General features: G+C 39.6%; 1 protein-coding gene across 2 annotated transcripts in view; it reads right to left on the bottom strand.

Moving 5' to 3' along the window:
• The window catches only part of SPATA5L1 (spermatogenesis associated 5 like 1), a 17,672-nt gene extending 806 nt beyond the window's left edge, over positions 1 to 16,866 (bottom strand). Inside the window, exons 1-9 of one of the 2 annotated variants that reach the window (XM_024193907.3) lie at positions 15,584 to 16,866; positions 12,105 to 12,290; positions 8,463 to 8,621; positions 7,662 to 7,871; positions 6,946 to 7,173; positions 5,591 to 5,725; positions 3,439 to 3,564; positions 1,949 to 2,136; positions 243 to 1,820 (exon numbers count right to left, since the gene is read on the bottom strand). In XM_024193907.3, coding sequence (XP_024049675.1) covers positions 1,984 to 2,136; positions 3,439 to 3,564; positions 5,591 to 5,725; positions 6,946 to 7,173; positions 7,662 to 7,871; positions 8,463 to 8,621; positions 12,105 to 12,290; positions 15,584 to 16,660 — 2,274 coding nt within the window. In that variant the 5' untranslated portion in view covers positions 16,661 to 16,866 and the 3' untranslated portion in view covers positions 243 to 1,820; positions 1,949 to 1,983. Of the gene's footprint in view, positions 1 to 242; positions 1,821 to 1,948; positions 2,137 to 3,438; positions 3,565 to 5,590; positions 5,726 to 6,945; positions 7,174 to 7,661; positions 7,872 to 8,462; positions 8,622 to 12,104; positions 12,291 to 15,583 lie in introns of those variants that run through there. The other variant, XM_024193906.3, reaches the window with a different exon arrangement.
• Between the last annotated feature and the right edge of the window lie 572 nt (positions 16,867 to 17,438).

The following is a 17,438-nucleotide window of genomic DNA, read 5'->3' as shown; positions in this document are numbered from 1 at the left end:
TTATTTAGAACAAAACCATTTCAGATTAAACATTTTAAAAACTATAAATCAGAATAAAGTCCATGCCTACTTTCTCCTAATGCTTACCATTCTGTGAATCTCAGAATGCCCAGTTCCTCTGGACTCCTTCCTTCCTTGGTTGCTCTATACCGCCTGTCTTTTTAGACCGCTCACTGATTAGTCCCCTCCCCCCCCCCCCCCCCCCCCGGCTTTTTAACTCTTTAATCTTTTGCTCTCTAGTTCCCAGCCTGGCAAAACAAGATTTACGGCATGTTGGAGACTAAATGTAGGATCCCTATGTCTAACAGCTGTCCTCCACTGTCCTTTTAGTGTGTATGTAGGTATTCTTATCTGGGAAGTCATTATATTGCAGTCCTGTACAGTTCCCATTGAATTCAAGCATTATAGGCATATAAAACATTCCACTAAGCCAAGTTCAAGTTAGCACAGTGCATTCACACAGGACAGTCTTATAACCCAGTACAAGAAGATCTTCCCCTCACTGACCTAGTCACATATACAGTGTTCATACCATTATTGCATATCAATATTCATAGATCAAGATGTAGCAATTCCTACAGTATTCATAACCATAGTACATATCCGCTGCACTGTCAATCTGATTTTGGGAGCTGAGGGACAACAAGAAAGGAGTCCTTATAGGAGTTAAACATATACTGTTTGAAACAAAAGCAAGTCTGTAGCAGCCTAATATATATCTTACAGTTTTAATCTAAGGGCTCATCTACACTTGGAAATTCAATTTTGTTAAACTGTCAAATAAGCCCTAAGAAAGAGACTTTATCATGCAGGATAGAGCTTATTACTGAATAAAGACTTTTTTGATTTGTGAAAGGGTTGGCTTACAATTCAGACTAAAGTATAGTCCAAATCAACCTGCTATGTGGAAAAGTATGTAATAGCTACAGTGTAAGGGACCCAAAAATTAAGCAAGTCTCTGCCATTCAAGTTTCGTTTACATCAATAACAGGCCTCAATCAGAAGAATGCTGTCTGAAAAATTCAGTACTTTTAAAATACTATTATATTTAATGCAAACAAGATTTTAACTTTTATTTTTCCTTTAATGTGAAAGATTTTTGTAATCTAGAACAAGTAAAACCTTGCTATATTACATACAAAACCAGAAAACTATAATACAATATTAAAAAGCAGCACACATACAAGATAATACAAGTTGCAGTCCATAGGGAAAAAAAATCTGTTTCAAATGATGATTGCAAATATAGCCTTATGTGAAAGGTGAACAGCACGAGAAAAAAGTAATTTATTCCCCTTTTTATTTCTTTTTAAAGTATAAATATGGCATGAAAGGTTATTTTTTCTAAAAGCTTTCTTCTTTGCACTAGATATTTAGTTCTTGTCTAGTTTAGACTATTCATGCACCACTGGGAGCTAGTAGGATCATAACATTATAGTACAAAAGTAGTAAAAATCTTACTGAGATGAGAAGTGACTATTATTCAGACTTTAAAAATCTAATTTTGTTAACACCTACTTAATTCAATCATCTAATGGTTTGGAAAAAATGAATCTTAATTTAAGATTTAATAACCTTGTGCCTTCAGTTAAAGGCAGCTTTCAGGCAGTGTAAATCCTCAAAGATTTCTGGCGGTTGTGGATGGCCTCTCAGACTGTGTCAGATCTCTTACTGGTACTGGTCTTAAGAGCTGCATTCTGGCTCACAGAAGTGCTGACTGACTGGGACGCAGAGGTGGAAGGTCCTATGGAAGACCATGCTTAATACTTCTATGTCAAAAACCAGCAGAATGAATATATATAGCCTTTCAATCCTTCTTTCTATACAGTAATGTAGGGAAAATGGGTACCATAAAACTTTTCTGCCCTTTGCAGGTCACTTTTAGAAGAATTGTTATACAAAATCATGCATTTATAAAAGATTATATAACAGATTAAAAAAAACCCACCAATTTTTGCATGTCATTCTTCAGATTTTTCTGGTTTAAGAGGATACTTCCTTATTAAATAATTTTTCATAAAAATCCAAATCTGTGAGGGTTAATGATGGTTTTACAGTCTTCAGTGATTTTACAAAATGCTCATGTTTCACACTAGTTGCTTCAAGTCCATTCTCTTGTAATGCCTGCAAAGCAGCCTTAAAAAAAAAAGCACGATTTTACAAATCAATCTTTTCAAAACTTAAAAATAAAAATGAACATTAGTCCAGTGTTTTGACACAGTACTGTATGATTCAAGATTAAAAAAAACAATAGGTAAACATCAAATGAAGTCAATTTATCAGATAATACAAATGTTAGTTTGCCTTCTCTATTCTTCTATTCCAAATTCAGTTAATACTGTTTCACTTACTGCATCTAGTTGATTGGGCTAGAAGACATATCCTTGGTCACTTAATTATTCAGATATTCTACCTAACCTCCTCCTTCCTCAAATACATTACCTCAAATATTTGTGGACACATCTCCCTTGCCCTATTCTTTTTCTTCCCGATTTATCAATGTTAATTTCAGCAATAAGTTCTATGATGTGTAGTACACGGGAGCAATTTATCTGGATTTTAAGTAAGGCTTTGAAAAGGAAAGTAAGAAGATTAGTACTTGCTCCAGAATTTAAGTAGTCCCTTACTCCAACTAACCTGAAATACTGTCAAATCTGTCAGGTTTGTTTGGCATCATTTTTTCTTTTTTGTAAGTTAACCCATGTTGCTTTTCATTCACTCTTTTAAATGCTACTCTCTGCTTCAAAGAGAGAGTAAACAGATTTACAGATTCTGGTAAATGCAGGTAAGAGGGGCAGAGCCACTTTGGTAGCATGCTCCCAACGTGCTCTATGATTATCAGAGGGGCGGGTCTGGGACACAGGAAGAGAAGGCACTCCTCACAGCATGCTCATCTCCTTACGCAGTGGATATGTGCCTAAGTTGTTTCTACTAAACAGAAATAATTCAGGCTCCTTACTTGCACTATTTGAAGGTGGTTTTGAGCACTGTGTGTTTGTCCAAGGATAGGAGCTCTTGACAGGAGGAGAGGGACTAGAACTATCTTTCTGCAGGACGGGATTTACCCTCCTCCCCAAAAATCCAAGTTAGTAAAGTTGCATCATCTGCCTTCTCCATACAATCTCCTGCAGGGAGAGTTTCCAGGCTCCACAAACTGTCTTCTGCTTCTTCTGGGTGTCTCCACAGGAGCAATTTATTCTAATTTTGCACTTAGTTCAACTTCAGTACTAATAGAGCCCTTATTTACTGGGTGTATTTTACTGGTACAACATATGTTTTTCACTCAGCTGGTATAAAATTTTGCTCATTTGTCTTACCCTTTTCATTAAAAATTGAGGAAAAGTACCAAATGTCTTAGAATATTCTATAATTTGGCCTCTCTTCATCTAAAGTACTCACTTACAGCTTACTTCACTGATTAAACAAAAAACTCCTTACCTCCTTGCAGAGATTTTCAATATCGGCTCCAGAAAAGAGTTTGGTTTGAACTGCTAGGTGTTCTAATGACACATCAGAATCTATTGGGATTTTTTCTGTGCAAATTTTCAAAATAGAAAGCCTTCCCTATGATACAAGCACATTACAAAAGACAAAGGATAGTCACTTAGGTACTATTTGTTTTATTAAGAGTACTTGTTTAGGCCTATTTTCTGCCACCTTTACTCATGTTGGCTAGTACTTTACTCTGCAAATTCTAAACTCAAATATACTACAGTCACAAACAAATATTCTACTTGTGACAAATGACTGCCAAGAAACAAAAACCCAGTTTACCACAGAGTAATCATATGATGCATTCAAGGTGGACAGTAAGACAGCAGTTGAAAATATTTTATTGGCAAAGCTCAATAACGAATACTCAATAGGGCATCTTGACTTGAATTCTGAACACTAGCACTCTGAATGAAAATCTAGTTGGGCTGCCAGGTATCTTACTGGTCTGTAGAACACTAAGCTATAGTTTTGCAGCAATATCCTCACCAATTGCAACAATTTTTACATCATCTCATGACTTCTTAAAATCATGAATCACTGGATCTTGCTGCCTTTTTTTTTTTGGTTTTCTTTTGTACCTTTGTGCTCCCACCCCTAACTTGGTACAGGCTATATGAAGAACTCGAATGCAAGACAAAGAAAACCCCAAAAGAATGTAGAATGCTCAACTATACATGCTATGTTGGTTGGTGGTGGTTTTTTTTAGTAGGGAGTTGGCAAGATCTCGCAGCAATGCTAATGGTTAAGGTTGTCTAATACTTTCCATTTTAAGTCACTTTCTTCAGTTGCTTATACCTTTACCAACATTTTAATCTTCCAGGGAATTTTTTTTTGCCAGACAAAAGACTATATTTTTATATATATTTTTATTTTATATATTTTATATATATATATATATATATATATATATATATATATATACACACACACACACACACACATATATACACACGATATAAGCTTTAAACAAACAATTTAATACTGTACACAGGAATGATGATTGTGAAGCTTGCTTGAGGTGGTGAAGTAAGAGGGTGGGATATTTCCCAGGGAATGCCTTACTGCTAAATGATGAACTAGCACTCGGCTGAGCCCTCAAGGCTTAACACATTGTTGTTAATGTAGCCTCACACTCTACAAGGCAGCACGAATGGAAGGAGGGGAGACAGCATGGCAGAGAGAGACAGAGACACACACCACGTGTGTGAGAAAGAGAGAGAGAGAGACGCGCATTACTCCTTTAAATACACTGACCCCACTCTAAGTACACTGCCTTTTTAGGTAGATAAGCAAGTTGAGACAGCAGCTGCTGCCAGCAAGCTCCCTCTGTCCTGAGCCCTGTGGTGTCCCCCCCGCTCTGTGGAGATGGGGGTACAGGAGCAGGGGACACCCTGACATCAGCACTCTTCTTCCCTCTCCCCCCCTTACACAGCTCCAGGGAGCAGCTCCAAGGCAGAGGGCAGGAGCAGCACATGGCAGTGGTGGGAGGGACACCTGAACTGCCTGGTAATTGTGCACAGAAAACTTAGGGGAGCTGATAGTGGGGCTGCCAGTCCACACTGGTTCCAAGCCCCCACCAGCTCCAAGAGGCTGCTCTTTCTGCAAGCAGTGGACAAACCAGGCGGCTACCAAACAACATTATAATGGAGCATTGCGCAACTTTAAACAAGCATGTTTTCTAATTGATCAGCAACATAACAACATTAACCAGGACAACTTTAAGTGATGAGTTACTGTAATATAAACTGACCTAAGCACAGGCAATTCTGGCACTTCCTAACTTCTGAATGCTTGATTTTGCAAATATATCATCATCAAGCATTCAAAAGTCAGGAAATGCCAGAAATGCCTGTGCCTTGGTCAAAGTGTCTGAAGGGTGTACATTTTTATATACATTTAAATGATATTTTATAATCCATGCTGCTTTCATATTTATTTTAAAAGCTAGACATTTAGTAGTTAATCTTCAGTGCAAACAGCAACACACTCTTACATACATTATAGTACTATGCCTCTTTTTGTTGTTGTTAAGAAATAGTATACCTACAACTTCACACCTCTATTTAAATTTGTGTACAGATTTATAATGCATTACCTTCTGATCTGGAGGTGGAATATAGATGATCTTGTCTAACCTTCCAGGGCGCAACAAGGCATCATCCAACTTGTCTGGTCTATTTGTTGCAGCGACTATCATGACATCTTTGTTCAAAACTTCTTGAAACTCTATCTGAATGAGATTATATATGCAGCAAATTAGATGGGTATACAGTGTTTTATATGCTTTGGGCTACAGGACAAGTATAATTTATAAGTGTCAACTAAGAGGAGAAAAAGAGAGGCAATACAAAGAATAAATGCATATATCCATATGTAGTCACTTTCCTTTTCACTACAAATGTTTCTACTTTGTGTAGGTCAAGATACCAATATGTAATACAATAAAGAAGAATCAATATCCATTCTGGTAATGCATATGGAACTTTCTTGTGGTCAGAGTCTAGCAAGATTGTGTGTGTCAGATTGAGTGCAGAGAAGACGTAAGACTGCAGTATCATACAACATTTTCAAGGGTTTATATAACTGTTTAAAATGGCTACAAGTACTAAAAAGTTTATTAAAACATGTATTGTGTGTTCATTATAGTAGCAATAAATCTGACACCATAAACTGGGAAGTCACAGAAATTTACAATGATGAAATATATACCCAGTAATGGGGAATAGGTGACTATTATTTATTTACATAATTCCTTAAATGTAATCAGGAATAGTTTAAAATAAATATTTAAATAAAATTAAGATCACATGCAATGAATAAAGGTCAGCTTAGGTAGTTAAAAGCAGACTACATGGGGACAGAGCAATTACAAGTTAGTAAAAGAAGTCAATGCTGTTAAAATGCTCTAGTGAAAATTTCAGAGACAGGACTCCTACTGAAAAAGGCAGAAAATATGCTATCAGCAAATGAAACAAAAGAGGATAACTAAATAACAAGGGGTTAATAATGTACAAAGTCTGCTGCTCTAAGAATTCAGAATTATGATATTCTAACATGCAGAGGGAGTAAAGGAGAAGTTTTAAAGGTACTCAGAGGTGTTGTATCACAAAAATTGAGGGAGAGAAAAAAATTACAGATGAAAATAAAGGAAACTAAAAAGAATGAAGCATGTGTAAGGATAAAATTGTGGTGGTGATGGAAGGTTCTTCAGTATGCCAGAATGGGGGTGAAGATGTAACCCTACCACCTTGAAATCCATTTTAACAGCATAGCAGGAGCATGTTAGTTATCTCCAATGTTGTATGTAAAAGAAAATACTGGATACTATCAAGAAGTTGTCAAAGGCAGCAGAAAGGTAATGTTTTAATCTGTGAAAGCCAATGGTTTAAACTTCTGGAGCACTTTAGCAATAAAAACTAACCTTCTTCCTATATATGCGAGTGTACATACCTGTCTCTCCTTTTCATTTTGTTCTTGACAATCACCTTCAAGCTGTAATTTATTTCCTCTTCTCTCTGTGACTTTAATGCCAACACCATCTAATTCATTAAGAAGGACAGACAGAACCTTCTCTGGGGCACCATGTCCAGTTTTGCAGGCTGATCGAGATCCTAGGATAGAATCAATCTCATCCAGGAATATTATTGCTGGAGTATGTGCTCTTGCTTGGCGAAAAACCTTTTATTAGGTTCATAAAATAAATGTAGAATGTTGTAATGCATGTATAAGTTCCACCATGTCAACTGAAAACACTTGTTATAGATTTTCTATACTTTTACTTAATTAATTCATTTTAAATATTTATTTACAAATATTTAAAAATATTTTAAATATTTAAATATTTATTTACAAACACTCAATGGAGACCAATCTGGTTTACATTGACTGTTTAGCAGACTCTAGGTGCCTAACTTAATACTAAGGTCAACCAAAGAACAAAAAGCCATACACAATAGGTAGATTAAAGAAATTAGTTTGAAATATAACTTAGGGACATATGCTCAGCAGATGTAAATGGCAATAGCTCCTCTGAAGTCAATTGAGCTGTATCCGTTTAGACCAGAGGAGAATCAGGCCTTAACGTCTTAAAAAGCAAAACATAGGAGTGATGAATACTTTATACAAAAATAAGCAAATTATACATCATATGTGATTAAAAACCAAACCTGAGACAAAATCTTCTCTGAATCTCCAACATAAGGTGAAAAAAGGTCAGCACCACTAACAGAAAGAAAGGAACAATGGCAGCTTGTGGCCACAGCCTTCACCAGAGTGGTTTTGGCACATCCTGGTGGCCCATATAGGAGAATACCCTTTGGCTGAGACAGTCCCATCCTCACAAAAGCCTGAGGAAACTTCATAGGCCACTCAATACTCTGTAAATACAGAAAGGATGAAACATTTGCAGTGATGTATCTAGTCACACATTAGCCAATAAAACTACTGGTCACAATACTGCTCTTTACCTTGCTGCATTACCACAGCTGAGGTCAACGGACACACTCCAATTTGACCCTCTTTGTTATAAAGGAGATAGGGCAGTGGGTACGGCATTCTCTGAGAGGGCACATTGGTTGACTCTGGAACTCATTTCCCCTCTGGTCTGAAATAGCCAAAATGTATAGACTAGAGGGTAGTTGGAATGAGATGGGTATATGCTGCTGCAGTAACTGCCCTCTACTGGCTGATGTGTTAATTTACTATGGTATGCTCCTGGGTGATATTTTGAGATTGTAAATTTAATTACTCACAAGGTGCCAGAGCCTGTGTATAGGCAATTTTAGTTTGATTTAAGAAAATACAAAAATGTGCTTTAATATTTTTAAGTAATTAGGAATAACATTTTAAATACGAATTGAAGACCAATACAATTCCCATAAGAACACTTTTCAATTCTGCAGTGTATAGAACAGTTTGAGGTAGATGGGAGAAATTACAGTTTTGTTTAAATGTGTTCTGCACTCTACCTGTTTTAACTTTAATTTCACATCTTCAAGACCACCAATTTGTTCCCAGGTAACAGGTTTAAAGTCAGTTAGTCCAACACTGCTTCGAAAGGAAGATGGCTGAATCTTTTTAAAAGCTTCATGGAAATCTGCCATTTTAATCAACGTACGAACTGAATCCTGAAGAAATGCACAAAGAACAAATAAAAAAGGAAAGCACTTTCTTCCTTTGCATCATTAATAATTTATATAGTTACATTAGATGTCCACAGCATTTTACAATATGCCAAATGTAACTGACAAAGAAGAGAACCCCTATTTTAAAGAGTTTACATATGACAGACACAAGTACAAACACATACCAACAAAATAGTGTGCATTCATTGTGGCTGGATACATTTTTTGTTATGGCACAGGGCTGGACACTTTTGAAAGGAACTGATGTTTGAGAGAGTATCTTTGCTTTTCTCCTGAATCTACTCTAGTTCTGCCATATGGGACTCTAGTGAGGGAAGCTGTTGATAAACCCAGGGTTTAGGGTCACTACCTACAGGATTCCTAGCTCCCTCCCATTTATTCAGGCATCTGTTCCAGTATATACAGCAGAATGCATTTAGATTGAATATATGGACCAAAGGCATTAACATAACCCAGTCACTGTCCAACATTAAACAGTGTTAAATAAAGTCTGGGGTTTGGTATACAGAGACCTCAGTCTGTTTAGTACCCTGGCACATACTCCATTAAAAATCCTTTTAACCTTTAATAAAACAAAGGAAAAACAGTTAAAGCATTTGAAATGTAAAATATTATATAAGGCTATCATTTTAACAGTGTCTCTTGCTCCCTTTACTTTTAGCTGGAGAAAGTCTTCAGACGGAGAATCCCCTTTTTTGACATTCTTTTAGATATCAAAGATGGCAATAACTGTCCTTTTGGGAAAAAGAGAAGTTAGTTGAGATGGACTGGAGCTGCTGTTGTTGGATCCCAGATGGTGTTTGGGATTCAGCTGGAGCTGGTAATGTCATATAGGTCCCTCTCTCTGGCCCGGATCAGGGTCCCAGGAAACAATGGGGATGATAGCCATCATGGTAGAGCTTGTTCTAGTAACTAATTTTTTCCTCACAAAGTCTCTTTCTTTAAGGATTCACAAAGGAAATTGTGTGCAAAACAGCCCATCCATTTATTATTTTGTCCACCAATTAGGCTACTTTCTGAAAAACCAGTTTTGGTCCGTTGATTTCTGGTTTCATACTTTTCTTGTTTACCAGGCATGCTCTTAATACAGTCCTTGCGTTATATCAGTAGGACCTTTTGTTTGGACTAATTCAGTCTGTTTCCTATTCATAACTTTTCCCATCAACATTTGTTGTTTTAGGCTACTGTGGTCTCTTATGAATTTTCATGTACTTTTTAGAGTTAAGCTCACAACTAGGGTAAATTTGTAGACCCAATCATCACATATCCCCTCACCTCAAACATTCTATAGAATACAGGTTTGCAAAAATCTTGGATTATGGATCTATTTTTCATCCTCGGTTCATGCTAAATCTCATCGAAGGCCAGGCTGATCTCTGGTATTGTTCAATGCTCTGCATATTCTTCTTGTCTACATTAGAAAACTTTGTAGCCATAATTCACCACCAATGCAGTTCCTCAAATGACACCTGAGGTAGACGCTTTAAGTTAAACAGGACTCGGATGTTTCCTACCATGTCACCTAAAAATTCCCCACACGAGTCCTGTCTACATTACTAGTAGCTTCCACTGCTGCTACCACCTAGTGGTGACTTAGGGTTACCAAGTTTCATAATATAGCCAGGGGGTCTCAACAAATTTTTTGGTGGCCTCAGAGTGCGGCCACCAACTCTTGCTGGTGGCCGCTGTTAACATTTTAACTAAAATTCCTAATTAAGTTTAGGAAAGACAGAAATAAATATGCACATATACATGTCCAAATAATTCCAATTTATTTATGTTGGGATTTTTTGCAGACTCAATAATAAAAATAATGTATACTTGTCTCTATTCTTTATTGGAACTAAACAGAACAGAAACACAAATAAGGTGCTTTGCATGTTCTTGTCTTTTTTGTTCTTGTTTATTGTGTGTTTTGGGTTGCCTTTTTAAAGACTTGCTAGCTAGTAAGTCTACTGCTGCGAAAAGTGATATTAACAAACATACAGATATCACTTTTCACAGCAGAAGACTTACTCAGCGCTGGCAAGCCCAGGGACAAATTAAGCCCTGGATGGGGAGGTGGGTACAGTGGCAGTGGGAGCCAGAGGCAATGGGGAGAATGGATGGGGGGGCCAAGAGGTAATGGATGGGACCCCAGGGAAGGTGGGGAACTCACTAGCAGCCTGCTACTCCAGCATTTGTCTCTCCAGAAGGGAGCAGGACCCAACCCCTGCTGGCAGCCTCAGGGGAGGGGCCACTGCTTTGCCCTGTCCCACATCACTGTCCAGGAGGCTGTGGCCACAAGAAAAGCCCCTGGTGGCCGCATTTGAGAAACGCTGGCTAGACACAGCTCTACAGGCAGAGCATGAATCTGAGGGACACTGTATTCTCTATATCATAGTGGAGAAATTCAGCACAGGGCTAAAAACCCCATTGTCTGCGAGCTATTGGACCTTCTTCCTTCCCTCCAGTGGAGAGTCTCCTGCAGCCTGGCAAGCTGCCCCCTATATCATGTTTGCTGAAGTCTACAGATTTCATAATAAAATGTAATAAGCTGCACTTTGCAGAAGAGTTGTCAGTGTACACAGCACAGAGGCCAGCAATTTGGTTTATTTTTTCTTTGACCATCTTTTGACAGAATGGCTGCTTCTGTCAGGGCTACTGGGCTCAACTTTATTTTAATGATCATTTTACATTTTTGTACAGGATCGATGGTGATGGAGGTTCTACAAATAAAATGTTCCCCTGTTATCACCACCCGGGGAGGAGAGTAAAGTGCACCAGCATCTCCCATAGTTTCTATGATTCCAGAGATATTCTGGATCTCGATCGCACAGAAGCACTCCTTGACTTCTTTTCTGACCCTCCACTCCACCTTGATGAACAAGGGAGCAACTGAAGCCTTTGCTCCCCTTCTCCTAGCAGTCCTGACTGAGGGGGAAGAAAGATTAACAAATAATGCTTCCCTGAGATCTATATCTACAACATCCCAGAAATGCTGCACCATGGGCATTTGTAACTGTTCTCTTCAGGCCAATATGTCATGTAATATTAGACAAACAAAATAAGTCTCTATTTGTGCAAACCACAACACAAACTACTACATGGCTCACCTTACTAAGAAACAGATTTTTATATAAATTGCCTGTAGCTTACAAGAGAGACCTTAGGTGGAAAAAAAGTATAGAATTTGCTCTTCAATTAAAAACTTATATTCTCTGCCTTGTACGACACTAAAAAGCTCATGGAGAGACTAAAGATATTCCACGTTACCTTTACACTCAAGGAGTTGGCAGTCACTTGGTGATTGGATTGAAAGACCATAGCAAAGCTTATAATTACATCTATAACATGTTTGCTAGCTTATTTTGAATATTATCATCCCTGAATTATTCATTTTATATATTAAAGTAGAGTGATATTAGTGGGGAAAAGTGATAAATGTGAATAATGACATCTTTCTTGTTTAATCTGACTCCTTACCAAACAGCTGTGGAGGACAGCCTGCATAGCAGCTTCTCTGCAGAGTGCCGTAAGATCAGCTCCAACATATCCAGTTGTCATTTCTGCTAGGTTGATCAAATCAACATCAGTGGAAATAGGCATATTAGAAGTAATCAACTGTAGAATAGACCTTCTCTGTTTAAGTGTTGGTGTCCCAACGATAACCTAAAACAAATACAATAAATGGAAATTTATCAGTGTTTTGTTATATTTCTCTCTCACTCTGTAGCCCTAGATAAGTCACTTATGTTGTCTGTATTTTAGACACCCTCATGCAAATTCTCCTCTTTTTACACTGTTTCACAAGGGTCTAATTAATGGCTCTATAATACTCTGAAAATATATAGCATGATACAAGTACTTTTCATTTACACTTATTTAATTTTCCAGGTTAGTAGCATTTCAACGAATAGATGTTTTACAAAAAAAATGCCACCTAGTATCTAAAACAGGGGTCGGCAACGTTTGGCACGCGGCTCGCCAGGGTAAGCACCCTAGCGGGCCGGGCCAGTTTATTTACCTGCTGACGCAGCAGGTTCGGCCGATCGCGGTCCCCACTCGCCACGGTTCGCCGTCCCGGTCCAATGGGGGCGGCGGGAAGCGGCGCGGGCTGAGGGATGTGCTGGCCGCAGCTTCCCGCCACCCCCATTGGCCCGGGACGGCGAACCGCGGCCAGTGGGGGCCGCGATCGGCCAAACCTGCTGCGTCAGCAGATAAATAAACTGGCCCGGCCCGCTAGTGTGCTTACCCTGGCGAGCTGCGTGCCGAACGTTGCCGACCCCTGATCTAAAGTCATATTTGAAAGATTAATCAAAAGGAGATTTAATAGTGAAATAATCACTTCCTTGCAACATTAGAACACAAGAGGCTACTGATAATATTTTTCTATTTAAAAACTGTACAAGACACACATCAGATAAAAAAACCCATGGAGAATGATTACTCTATGCCCTGTTAAATAAAGCTAATCTCTGTACAATTAAGTAACACACGGAATAAATAAAGAAAATATGACTGCACAAAAAAGGACCAACCGGCCTGTAAGTATAAAATAAAACTGAGTAGAGAATGTGCATAAATTATTGAAAACCTGCTAAAATATAACCAATCAAAACTGTGTATTTCACTTGTTAATAATGCTGTTAAATCCTGAAAATTTAGATAAAAGTGTGAATGCAGTATGGAAGAACTTATCAAATTTGAACTGACTGGGATAATCTTTGTGAATTACTGATTTTAGGCCATGATCTTGGAATAGACCCTTGCATCGAGTTTGTTGCAGGTTCAAGGTTTTAGTGAGTACACAGACAGACAATAAAGGAAACAAGGATGCATCACTTTGCTGACTGTATTTTTTGTCAATTTATTTTGACAATTGTAAGTTAGTATTTGATGTCTGATATAGATCTGAAACACAAGCAAAGGTGGTATATTTTGTAAAAATAATGAAGTTAGTACATTAACTAAAATGAGCTCTCACTACAGCACTCTGCTATTTAATCTTTCATGAATGTGGCAAAAAGTGTCAATTTTGTGTGTAAATTATAAAGTGTGTGGTGAATTAGCATGGTTCTACCTGTTCTTAGAAGATTTTAGAATTACCTGTACTAGACATGAACATCACCAATTTATGCACAGTCCAAAGAGTCCCTAGAATATACTACTTTTACATTTTAGAAGTAGATTTAGTGCTTATGAAAGGTGCCACACTGACAGAAGTTAGCAATAATGTATTAAGATAGACAAGACTAATACTGTCTGCTCTTGCTACCACCAGTTTAGCTCATTTCTCGTGGCCAGGTCTACCCTAGAAGTTTTGCTGGTACAACTCCTAGTGTAGATACAATTTATACTAGCAAAAAAGTGCTTTGCTGAGAACTACCACCAGTTCAGCAAGCAAAATGATGAATACCAGCAAAAGTACTTTGATTTTTTCAAGTACAGAAATGTTGTTAAAATAATTCACAACTATAACCAGTTTTGTAATAGTTTGAATGTAGACCTAGCCTCAGTTAATCAGGTTCCATTTGCATGACATCTGATATAATAGGACTACTAATTCAGCAGGTGTCCATTGAGACTTCCTGGAAAAGTAGGGTATAGATTCAGATTATAAAGCCACTGTGATAATCCAGTCTAATCTCCTGTACAACACAGGCTTTTTACAGGATTTACCTGAATTAATCCCTGTTTGAACTGAAGCAGCTCATTCAGAAAAACGTCCAATCTTGATTCAAAAATTTTCAGTGATGGGAGAATCCACCACAACCCTTGATAAGTTGTGTCAATGGTAAATTACCATCACAGTTAAAAATGTATGCCTTACTTCAGTCTGAAAGTCAATTTCCAGACACTGGATCATGTTATACACTTGTCTCCTAGACTGAAGAGCCCTCCCTCCTTTTTTTTTTTTTTTTTTTTTTTTTGCCCTGTATAAACTTTTTGATTGCAATCACCCCTTTACTTCCACTTTTTTAAACGAAGTAGATTGAGCTCCTGGACTTTTTCACTATAAGGCATATTTTCCAATCCTTTAATCATTCTAGTAGCTCTTTTCTGAACCCCTTCCAAGTTATTAACATCTTTCTTAAATTGTGGACACCAGAACTTCAGTATTCCACAAGCAGTTGCACCAGGCCAAATACAGAAATAACTTCCCTATTCATACTCGATATTCCTATTTATACGTCAAAGGATTGCATTAACCCTTTTGGCCAGTGTCACACTGGGAGTTTGTGTTCAGCTGATTATCTACCATGACCCCCAAGTCTTTTTCAGCCACTGCTTCCCAAGATAGGGTCCCCCATCCTGTAAATATGGCCCATGTTCTTTATTCCAAGATATATAATTTTACATTTGGCTGTATTAAGAAACCTCATATTGCTTGCTTGTTTCCATCTTATCATGCGATCCAGAGCAATTATCTGTCTTCTTCATTATTTATCATGTTCCCAATCTTTGTGTCAGCTGCAAATTTTATCAGTGACGATGTGAACCAATCCCTGTGAAATCCCCCCCTAGAAATAAACCTGATCGACCATGATTCCCCATTTACAGGTCTCATAATGTAATTGTCAGTTAGCCAGTTTAATCCATTTAATGTGTGCCATGTTAATTTTGTATCATTTTAGTTTTTTAATCAAAATGTTGTGTCGTACTGTTAAATGCCTTACATCAGTTTAAGTACATATTTAGTATATAAACCTTTAATCAATTATGTAAAAACCAAGATGGGGAAAAAACCCTCCAAGCGTCATTATAAAGCAGCAAAAAGGTAACTTTTTCTTCTCCTTTGTAGGTCACTGATCTATAGTGAGAAATAGGGCATCAAACCCGATCAGCTGACTTGACACTGCAGAACAATACCACTAGGCCCTTTTTCACCGATTTTTCAATATAAATATGACAAATGGTATTAAAGTGTCAAAAACAAAACATGAGGAACAGGCTATGCTCACCTCTCGGTCAAATCTACCATGTCTCCTCAGTGCAGGATCTAAGGCATCGGGCCTGTTTGTCGCTGCCATGATGACCATCTCATTTTCACTGCCTATGCCATCCATAAGAGTTAACAATTGAGCAACAATACGATTTTCAGGGATGCTGTTTGAACTTCCCCGTTTAGGGCACAAAGAGTCAATTTCATCAATAAAGAGAATGGTTGGTCCTTCACTGGACAATTCCCTGCCTTGTTCAAAAACTCTTCGCAAATTCTCTTCACTTTCTCCAGGCCTTGAGCCATATATAGCTGGACCACTGATACAAAGCAAATATGCCCCCACTTCCCTTGCAACTGCCTTTATGAGAAGAGTCTTCCCCACACCTGGAGGGCCCACCAACAGTACTCCACGAGGGACAGAAAGACCCAACTTCTTGAAGGTTTTGGGAAAATGGAAAGGCAAAACAATCATCTCTTTCAAAGAGCTGCCCAAATCATCCATTCCTGCAGCTGAAATTTTTGCGGTGTCCTTTGACAAGTGTCTGTACCATTCTAAAGTGACTACTTCTTTAATGTTTATATTAGTTTTGGGAGCTATCAGGCCAGCTTGTTCTGTCAAAGCATCTCCAGCCAGTATTTCAACACACACCACTGGATTTCCAGGAATTGGGGCAGTAGTAACAACATGGTGAAGAGAAACATACACATTTCTCAGCAGCTCTTTGATTATCTCCTGTAGTGTTGCTTCTGGGGTGGATTTTTTCAGGGCAAGGTTCTTAAGGACCACTTTCACTGTTACTTTTCTCAACCGGTGACAGGCCAAAAGCTTCAAGTGACTGACACTCAGCACAAGATCTTTCAACTTGCTTGCAGCTAAACCTGAAGTTTTACATTTCAGATCAAGCTGCAGGTAACCATCAGCCAAATCATTTCTGGGCCAGGCGGTGCACAAACAGCAGCCGCCAGGAACCGTGATCCTAACTGGGGATCCGAGCCCGGCTCCCAGAGTGGATATCGTGGCAGGTCCCATCCTGCATCTTTGCGTGCCTTCGTCCCCTGGGTCTAGAGGGAGCAGCTTTAGGAGAGCAGCCGCCATAGCCGATATTGCAAAGTGCTGACGGCAAACCACGTGCAAGGCGAGGATCTTACCTGTGCCTGGCACCCTTTGGCCAAGGGCGCTCACTCTCCAACGCGACCCCTCAACCCACCCACTCTCGCGGGGAGCTGGCCATGGGGCACTCCCCACCCACACGGAGGCTACACTGGTGTCCCTCCCCCCCCCTACAGGGGAGCCCCCAGCCAGGCACAGGCAACTCGTTGCCCCAGACCGGCCGGCCCCTCCCCCCCTTATATCGTTACAGGCGGGACTGGAAGAGCTGGGTGGGTTCTCGAGCCCCCCCCCGAGACCAGGGCAGGGTCCGGAGCTGCGGGGCAGCGGGAGTCGAGCGGCTGAGCAGGTCTCTCGCAGGGAGGAGACGAGCCCGGCGCACGCTACCGGCAGCGCCCGGAGCTGACCGGCAGCTCACCAGCGCCAGGAGAAAATTAGCTTCTACTTCCTCCAAGCTACGGAGCATGCGTACTATCATCGGCTCATGCGTCACCGGCTCGCGCATGCGCCGCGCCGCCCCAGGTTCAGCCCTGCTGGGGAGCCGCAGCTGCGCACTTGGGGGGCGGGAGCATGAGTGCGTGTGCTGCCGTTTAACGCTCCCACCGCCAAAGCTTCCCCTGCTTCTGAGTTAAGGCCGCTAACGGGACTTCCCTCTCCGCTTCGCTCTCCTATTGGCCCCAAACACGAGCCCTGGCGTGGCATGACTGTACCCCTCCAGCCCCGGGCACTGCCTCTCCTCCCTAGCCCCGCTGACACACGCCTCAAA

The sequence above is a fragment of the Terrapene carolina genome, unplaced genomic scaffold, assembly GCF_002925995.2.
Source record: "Terrapene carolina triunguis isolate 2854851 unplaced genomic scaffold, T_m_triunguis-2.0 Scaffold67, whole genome shotgun sequence".
Taxonomy (NCBI): domain Eukaryota; kingdom Metazoa; phylum Chordata; order Testudines; family Emydidae; genus Terrapene; species Terrapene triunguis.
Note: the sequence above shows the minus strand (reverse complement) of the source record. Positions and strands in the feature narration are given on the sequence as shown.